The 9,534-nt window shown below is 55.2% G+C and overlaps 1 protein-coding gene across 1 annotated transcript in view; it reads left to right on the top strand.

Annotated features, from left to right (window-relative positions):
* Positions 1-2,539: 2,539 nt before the first annotated feature.
* Positions 2,540-9,534, top strand: part of Tmem132c (transmembrane protein 132C) — a 190,287-nt gene continuing 183,292 nt past the window's right edge. The window contains exons 1-2 of the mRNA XM_077796454.1: positions 2,540-2,671; positions 2,785-2,845. Of these exons, the coding sequence (XP_077652580.1) occupies positions 2,540-2,671; positions 2,785-2,845 (193 nt within the window). The remainder of the gene's footprint in view (positions 2,672-2,784; positions 2,846-9,534) is intronic.

The following is a 9,534-nucleotide window of genomic DNA, read 5'->3' as shown; positions in this document are numbered from 1 at the left end:
AATGTTCTCACCACAAAGAAATGATGTCTGTTTCAGGTGGTGACATTTGAAAAAAAAAAATATATCAGAAATAAACGTGGCTGAGGGGCAGCGGGCCCTGTGTGGGGAGGTGGGGGTTGGCCCTGCTGCTGGGCCCTGGCCTGCAGGGTGGCCTCACCCACACCCCTCCGTGCGCCCTCTGGTGGCTGAGCTGAGCAGTGTCCCCAGGCCCCTTGGCCTGGAGGTCTCCCGGGTGTCCTGGTTAGTATGGCAGGAGAGCCCTGTTCCCTGTCCATTCGGGGCCCTTGAGCCTAGGCAAGGTGTGGGGTACAGGGGGATCTACCAGGAGAGCAGGACGGGATGCGCTGTCCTCCTCTGGGAGCCAACACAAGATGGCCCTGCTATGGCTGGGACCAACCCAGGGCAGCAGGGGCCCAGCAGGCTGCAGGGCGAGTCCAGGGTGGGACTAGGGCAAGGCCAGAGACTAAACAGGTAGCTCCTTTGGGTTTCCGCAGGCCTCTGTGAGCCTGGTATTGCTCCAAACTCCAGGTTTTTTTAGAGAGTCTCAATTTTTCTTTGCTCTCTGGTCAATGACCTGGGCCCCTCCTCATCTCCTCCGCTCTCCTGCCCTGCATTGAATGGCTGTGCAGCGTGACTGTCACGTCCTGAGCAGGTTTGGCTGGTGTGTCCCCACTGTGTAGGGGCCTCCCCAGAGGATGTCTCCCTGAGGGTCCCAGTGCTGTGTGGTCACCATGGCCCTGAGCAGGGGTCACCGCAGAGGGGCACAGCCACATCAGGAGGGGACCTGCTGCAAGACAGCCTCCCTCCTCTTCCTGCTCTTGGGACGTGCTGCTGTTTCTGTCACGCTGGGTGTGACGCAGTGACTGGGGGTGTCCTGCTCCCACTTGGTAACAGTGTTGGCCTGAGGGACACAGTGGTGCCTCCCCAGGAGGCAGCACCAGGAAGCCCTCCCAGGTGGCCAGTCCTCCAGGTGGCCAGCCCCGGGGCTCGCCACTCTCTGTCAGCCTTGCCACCCCCTTGCAGGATACAGGGTTGTGGACATCAGTCAGGGACACCCAGGGAGAGGGCAGCCAAGGCCCTCCTGGGTGGCGTGTCTACCTGGCCCATTGGACCACCTGTCCCTTCATGGCGTCCTGTGTGGGGGCATCAGGGATCCAGACACTGACCTGTCACTGAGGAGGGAAGGGGTAAATTCTGTGTTTCATGGGCCTCCAGGGAGGGCAGAGGCCAGCTGACAAAGAGCATCTGGAGAGAGCGGGAGGAGCCACAGGACCCAAGGCCAGAGCTGGGGGCTGGTTGGCGTGACAGGGAGGCGCCTGCTGTGACCTCAGTTTCTCCACACACTGGACAGCGCTGGACACTGTGCCATCTTCCTGGCTGGATGGTGTGCATCACAATGGCAGGAGCTCGGGTTTGCCCACAGTGGCGGCTCCCATGCCCCGACTGGTGCCAGCCCATGGCAGGCGCTCAGGGGGCTGTGCCAACCTGGGAGGGGCCTGGCCTCTTGGATGGAGCTGCCCTGCTGATTTGATCCAAATGGCACCAAACCCACCTACAATAGGTGGGCAGGATAGAAAGCAGAGCATTCCTCAGGGTACGGAAGATGGGCTGCTAAATCCCAGTTCACAGTGGAACCAACCTAGATGCCCTTCAGGTGATGAACAGACAAGGAAACTGTGGTACATACACACAGTGGAATATTACGCAGCATTCAGAACGAATACAGTCATGGCATCTGCAGGTCAATGGACAGAGTTGGAGAATATCATGCCAAGTGAAGTCAGCCAATGCCAAAAAACCAAAGGCTGAATGTTCTCTCTGATAAGTGGATGCTGATCCATAATGGGGGGGTGTGGGGGGGGAGAAGGGAGGTACTGTGATTGGGCAAAGGGAAAGAGGGGGCATGGGGTCAGGAAAGATGGTGGAACGAGACGGACATCATTCCCCTAGGTGTATGTACGACTGCATGTGTGGAGCCAAGCTACACCACGTACAACCAGAGAAATGGAGAGGTGTGCTCCATCTGTGTACAGTGAATCGAGATGCACTCTGCTGTCAGGGGTAACCAGTGAGAAAAAAATTTTAAAAGACTAAAAAAAAGATCCTCTGCTAAGAAAAAAATGTGGGGTGAGGACTCGCCAGCAGATGCCCTCAATGCCCTGTGGCCCCCAAAGTCCCTCGTGGGCTTCACATCCCAGTCTGGCAGGGCCATCCTCGAACGGGACCCCCGAGGGTCCTTAGGGAGCACAGAATGTGACAGAGTATAGTGAAGGAACAGGGGACATGGGGAGCTCTCTGCCCTGAGCTTGCACCCGAGGAAGCCCCAGCAAGGGCCAGTGAGCCTCAGCTGAGTCACCGACACACAGACCAGGCACAGCAGCCTGCGCCCATACAAACACACACACAGGTGCAAGCGGTATTGTTTTGAGTTCTCGTGACTTTAACTTAATTACTATGTTAGATGTCTTGAGGTCACACTGACGACACCACTCTGACGTGATCATTTTATTCTTTGTGTGATAACGGTGTGAGAGTGTTAATGGGCTACACAGTACCCACTTCCTCCTCCCTCGCTTACACAATGCTGGATTTGTTGGAGGTGGCCATGTACCTGTCACCTTCCCAGGCTCCCTTACAGCTGTCTGGTTATGAGCCAGTGCTGGAAGACCATGTATGCTGAGGTTCCACAGGACGGTTTTCTGGGATGGTGAAACAGCCAATGTTATATGATAAACTTACCTCGTACAGGCATTCCACCTTTAAAGCTTCCTCTCTGGAATTCAGATGTGGTGGCTGGATGTGCAGCAGCTTTATCGAAGTCCTGAGCATGAGGCCATCCTTAGAGGTGGTGGGGCAGGAAGGTATACAGAGCCTGGTCCTGGATGGTGGCCCGGAGCCTCTGAATGAACCCTGGATCGTGCTCCTCTCAAGCTCTATGGGAAACATTCTGCAAGGAAACCTAATTCTAATAAATACCCGAGTTGTCTCTTTGTTTTTACAGGGTGACATTGTTCTGCACCTTAACTTTATCAGGCTAATGCAGGCCATTACCCTTTTCAACCGCTGCCTCGTGCTGGTTAAAAGGAACAGGCAAGGATTTGAGAGCCTACTGTGTGCTGGGCTCCACGCTGAGCACTCAGCCTCAGCAAGATGTCTAACCTTCCAGGTGGCTCCGTGGGGATGTGCTGTCACTAGCATTGCCACGGTAGGACTGGAACCTGGTGACGGGCCCAGAGCAGCCCCTACCCGGCTCTGTCAGCTGCCCTTGTGCCTCCTGTGGCTGGCTACATTCAGACACCCGTCCGCGGATCAGCACCGGCACCGTTTCCAGTTTGGGGCAAGTGCAGCCAGACAGTGGGCCTTAGATGCCTCCTGTCCTGCCCATGAACGAGAGTGACCTCAGGGTGGCTACTGGCCAGGGAGAGCCACAGGTCAGGGGCTGCATGCTGACGACATCAACAATCCCAACAAAATCTGCCCCTGCCCCAGGGTACTGCCACTGCTCCTGGGGCTGGCCCCAGGCCCTCTCCACCTTCAAGCTTTGGTGGGGGGGGGGGCTGGGCGGGCTTCACCCCCAGGTCCTAGCTTGTTCCAGCCTCACCCTGGGCTTGGGAGATTCCAAAGGAAGCCAACCAGAGCTCCGGATGGCCAGCTCAGTGGTGCTGGGGCAGGGTGGGGTGGCAGGGGAGGAGTAGGGGGTCCTTGGCTGGAGGCGGGGACAGCACTGAAGCCAGGAGGGGCAGTTGCTGGTGCCCACTGTGACCAGCAGTCTGAAGCAGGACTGCTACCCTCGGGTCGGTGGCCCTACCTCCTTTCCCGGCAGAGCCCTCCCCCCAGAGAGGGGTGCCCACTCACCTGCCCCAGTCCCTGTGCGACCCGAGCCTGGTCTCTCCCGCTCTGGGTCACATGCCCACGCTCCTCTATGAGGCTGTATGCACGTGGGCGTTTCTTCCCGTCCGAAGTCTTCCTGGGGGCTGGTCTCCTGTCCTTTGCTCAGAATCCTCTGAGCCTCATAAACATTCTCTAATTATTTGTGTGGCCCCTGCAGAAGCCGGGCAGCCTGGGCAGGAGAGCCCCTTGGTGGATGGATCCTGAAGGGAGACCATTCCTTATTCCATCCCCAGCCAATTTCTCCCCCCCCCCCGAGATTCATGTTCAGAGTGCAATTGATGCTTTGTCTCTGCATTATTAAATAATTGCATTTGTAAGCTCAAGAGGCTCATTTATCAAAAACAGGATGTTGATTATCTGTTAGTTTAAAAAGACAGGAAAGCATCTAAGACTAACTTAAGCCACGGAGGGAAACTGTCCACAGACCATGTGGCTTCAGACATGGCTGGATCCAGGGGTCCCATTTCCTGCCCACCTGGCTGACAAGAGCATTAGATGGTCCTGATGTGTTCACTGTCATGCTCACCAAGCACCGACCTTCTGTCTCCATGGAAAACCATAGCCAGGAGTGAGCTGTGAACTTCAGCACAGCAGCACAGGAGTGGTGAGTTCGAATCCCGATCCCAGCAACCCAGTATTCCAACTGGGTGATCTTGGGTGGGTAACTTCATTGCCCTGGGCCTCAGTCTCCTAGTGGGTTGGTTAAATGGAGATACTAAAGCTCCTCAAACCTGTTTTCTGTGCAAAGCACCTAACATGTGGCTGCTGTCTGCAGGGTCATGGCTCACCTACAACTTAAGGGACCTCTTGACTTTTCGAAACCCCTGTGGGTTCCCGTTGCCTCTTGGCCAGTTCTGCCCAACAAGCTTTCCCCAGTGAGAAGGTTAGGGTCTCTCGATGGAAGAGAAAGCCACCTCCCTCTCCAGCCATTCCGCTTGTGTACCCGACCATCAGGAAAGCATTTTCTGCCTTGTATCCACACACTTCTCATTCATACTGTCGTCCCCAATACTGGTCCAACCCCATAGAGCTGCAGGTGCCAAGAGTGGGTACCCGGGACTCAGGTGTGACTGGACGGGGTGCGGGCTCCTTTTAATCATCTGTGATTACTGGGAAGGAAAATACGGGCACTGTGTTAAAAAAGCTCTTTGTGTGTTGAGGAAAAAGACGCTCATGCAGAACAGGAATGCTGTTCCTTTTCTCTGACATGAATGGAGATAATTCCGACTCACAATCCCTGTAAGGTTCCGTCGTAAATGACGCCACCATCTGCGGCACACGGACCGTCTCTGAATAGACGCAGCTGGGCGCTCTCCAGCCCCCATGCGGAGACCGTTGCTTCATTCTGTTATTGGGGCCTTAAAGGCCTGCCTTACGAGCCTCTGTTCCTCCTGATGGTTTTTTGTTGTTGTTGTTGTTTTTTTGTTTGTTTTGTTTTTTGCCTCCATTTCCAAGCGGGTGCCGAGGTCTGGTAACATGTTGACAATCTGGCTCAACAAGTAAGCCCACGTATCCTTCAGACTGAGCCCCACACCCTGGGAGCTCAGACGACCCCCGCCCCATCAGGGCTCAGATAACTGGGGTCCACTCCTGACCACCACCTGCTTTTGTGTGGCCTGAACACGAAGAAGGCCACATAGGCTAAATTCAACAATTGGAGACATTTTTAATAGAATCGAGCTGATGATGTGAAGATCACGTGCCGTTCAAATGCCAGATGACAAGGAAAGTTTCACCAGAAGGCAGACAGGATCCTGTATTTCTGTCTGTCTCCAGGGACTTTGCTGATACCCTGGGACTGTTGAGGAGCCTAGAGGGTCTCTAAGCTGGCCTTTACTATGGTCTGCTAACCCCTCCTCCCAGTCCCTGGGGAGCCGGTGACCTCCGTGTGGACACAGCCTTAGAAGCTTTTGGCTGAATGTGAGAGAAAGCCTGGCCTGCCGGGCGTGTCCACTGGCTCACACACCTGGAGGCTGGAGGCAGAGGCAAGGTGGGCACAGGGCATGCATCCTGTGATCCCTCATCAGGGGCAGGACCTGGAGCCAACTGCGCTACCATCAGGTGGAGCGAGAAGCTCTGGTGGGCAGCTCAGCAGGTGACCAGAGGTAGCCATAGGGACCCCACATTTCAGAAAGCTACAAGAAAGGATCTTAAAAAAACTTCCACCATAAAGAGATGATCAATGTCTGAGGAAATAGAAATGGTTGACCTCATTCAAACATGGCACAAAGCATATGTGTTTCGAAATGTCCCCCGGGTGCTCCATCAATACATACAATCTCATGTTTTGATGAACAGGTTAAGAGATCAATTTCATTTAAATTGGAAAAAAAAAAAAGACTTAGTGTATCATTTCCCCACCAAGTCTGCCCCACGGCTGTCTGCAGGACTTCACCTGTGGTTGTGAGGTGGACAGCAGCAGCCCTGGGCAGCCTGGCCCCTCAGGCCTCTGGCCAGAAGAGATCTGCCCCACACCTCCTTCTCCCGGGAGTGCGGGCACTTCTCCCCAGCAAGCCCAGCAGACCCCTCCTCGTGGGCCCTTGACCCAGGTGGGTGACGAGGACTTCACAGGCTGCCTGGGTGTTGCAGATGTGATTTCCAAGGGGGCCAGCGACCTCCAGAGACCTTCATCAGAACACAGCCCCCCTCCCCCACAGTCACAATACTGGAAAATGCAGAGCATTAAACCAGTGCCCCTGCCCTGTGCGGGGGCGGGGGGGGGGCTCCACCTTTGTTTGCTTGTGGGTCAATTTTCTTGGATCATTAAAAATAGGTTTCTCACCCTGTGAGTGCCAGGTGGGATGGCGTCCCGCGGAATCCGAGTTACGCATTATTATACAAGATACTCCCGCACTCGCACAACCTTAGCTCTCTGGGTGCTGAGGTGGCCTTTGTGCTAGGGCTTGGGCCTGCAGTGCCCCCGAGGCCCTGGTGGGAGGGCTTGGTCACAGCTTTTGAACCCGTGGGAGAAAGCGGAGGCTTTAAGGGATGCGACCTGGAAGGAAGAGGTCACCAAGGGCCCTTGCAGGGGATAAGGGGACCTTGGCTACTTTGTCCCTCCTTGCTTCCCAGCTGCTGGGAGGGGACAGCTGCTCCACCACATGCTCCGTGTCCCTCTCTTCTGCCTGGCCCCAAGCCCCAGAATGGCAGCCAGGTCACTGTGAACTGCAGCCTCCAAGGCTGTGAGCCAAAAGGGGCCTTTCCTCCTTTAACTCCATCTGTCTCCGGTATCTTGTCACAGCAAGGGATGGTGAACACGGGTGACAACCAGCCATGCCTCTTCCCAGTGACGTCTCTGTCCCAACCACCAGAGCCTACAGATGTGCGTCCTGCTGTGGCTCAGGGCTTTGCAGAGGGACTTGGTTGAAGAGTCTGAGATGGGGCATCCCCGAGTCACCCAGCTGGGCCACTGTCACCAGGAGGCTCCTTGGAGAGGCAGAGAGGGGGTCAGAGGGGAAGGAGCCGCTGAGCCACTGGCTGTGACTAGTGAGAAGAGACCACAGATCAGTGAAGGTGTCATCTGGAAAATGCAAAGGAGAAGGGCAGGTTCTGTGAGGCCCCCACAGGGAGCACAGCTCACTGGCCTCAACTCCAGACTTCCCACCTCCAGTGGATGGGAAAATCTGTTGTTTCCTGCTATCCCAGGAGCAAGAGGGACCACGGGGCTCAGCAGGGCATCACTCAGCAGGCCTGTCCTGGGAGGATGCTGGCCTGAGCCAGCGGAGCCCGTGGGCCTGGGCATGAGGTCCCCGGGCCTCCAGAGGACCCTTGGCCAAGCTGGACTCCGGAAGGCCTAGTGCCTGGCAGCGAACAGCCATTCCAGGTTCCTACCCCTCCTGGTAAATGCCCCCCTGTGCCAGCCCAAGGCACCACTCTGAGGCTCTGGTGTCCCGGCCTCCCTGTTGGAGAGGTGAAGCTCCTGGCCCTGGATGGAGGTCTTACCATGGGGCTCCTGAGGGTCGCAGGGCTTCTCCTGGAGGGAGGGCATCCCCTTCCCAGGCTCAGCCCGGGGTCTAGGGTACAGGTTCTCTATAGGGGAGTTTTGCTCTTACAGAACTGCAAACAGTACTGTGCAGTGTCAGCAAAGGACATTTGGGGTTGGTTCAGAGGAGGCGTCAAAGTCAAATAATCCACTTGTCAAGGTGCCTCTTGTTTCAAGGCAAAGGCATCAATGAGCCGTATTTAGTGGAGAAACAGAGAAGCCGGATCTGAGATCATTAATAAAACATGTGTGGGGGAGGGGAGAGGTTCAGGCCAGCCAGGTTTCAAGGAAGCTGCTGCGAGTCTTGGAAGGTAATCCCAGCCTGGGTTCTGCATGTGGCACTTGGGGACAAGCAAGCTGTGCTCTGCAGGTGACTGATATCACCTGTATGCATGGAGGGGTGTCTGCTGCAGAGCATGCAGGGACTTTGGGGGAATCTCCTCCCCTCCCTTAAAGATTTCCATCCTCACGGGGGTGGGGGGCACCTCCCAACATTCTTACTCCCCAGATGGATGTCCCCCATATTGAGGCCGTGAGAGCCTTTTGCTATACTCGTCAACATTATTGAAATGATGACGGTAACATCAGTAGGAAGGAACAAGTCTCACCTCGCCAAGCTTGCTCAGAACTTTGTGGCTCTTACTGAGGAGCTTGTGTGATTCCCATTACAGACATGCAGACTCTGAGTCTCAGAAGTTTAAAGAATTTGCAAAACAAATGAAAAAAAAAAAGTTCTCAGTTTGGGGACAGGACTTTATTAATTCCCGGGGACATGATCTGACTTCAGGAATGGTTACTGCAATGCTTTCCTAGTTCCTGTGCTAGAGAAAATTTTGGCTAAAATCATGTTTCTTCCTAATTAAGCTACTCTGACAAACCCCTTCCTTTCTGAGTGGGTCACTGGGGCAGATTCCTCCACCTGGGCCCCACGCACCCTTTGCCTGGGCAATTCTGTGTGGCGGGGCTACTCTGTATGTTGTAGGCTCTCGGGGACATCTGGCCTCGGCCCCTCAACGCCAACAGCACCTCCTCCCTTTTGCAGGGTGTCTCCAGACATTGCTGTTGGCTGGAGGTCCAGATCACCTTCCTCTGAGAGTCAGTGATGGGATGGCCTTTGGGGAAGCCCTCTGTTCTCCCGAAGGCAATTCTATGGTGCTGGGCTCCCACTCCAAGAGGTTTCTACCTTGTTCTGCTGCAGAGGAAGGGCCACCTGGTGGGCACCCTCGCTCGCCCAACGATGTGGCATCTCCTGAGAATCTTGTGATTAGTTGGTGCCATCCCTGTTGGAACGCCACGGAATGTGCTTACACGGGTCCTGGTGGCATGGGTTAGTCACTGGGCATGGCCCTTGCTGCAGTCCAGTGATGTGTAAAACACCAGGTGCTCAGGGCTGCTGCCCATGTACCACTGCTACTGTTTTACAGTTAACTGTTTTCAAAGTCAAAGGAGGACACTCCTCCAATAAAAACACAGTGTCGTAGGCACACGGTCCAGGGACACTATCACCTGTTGTCATTATCAAGTATCGTGCACTGTGGGTACTTGCTCTGCCACCTGTTTATACACCTGGCCATGCATTAGCTTGGCACCCAGAAGCCTCCCCACAGAGGCACAAGTCTTGCCTTGTACTGTGACATAATGACAGCCACAGTGTTACCAGG

Source organism: Urocitellus parryii, chromosome 3 (assembly GCF_045843805.1).
Source record: "Urocitellus parryii isolate mUroPar1 chromosome 3, mUroPar1.hap1, whole genome shotgun sequence".
Classification (NCBI taxonomy): Eukaryota; Metazoa; Chordata; class Mammalia; order Rodentia; family Sciuridae; genus Urocitellus; species Urocitellus parryii.
The sequence above is the reverse complement of the archived record's forward strand: the minus strand, read 5'-3'. Positions and strand labels throughout refer to the sequence as shown.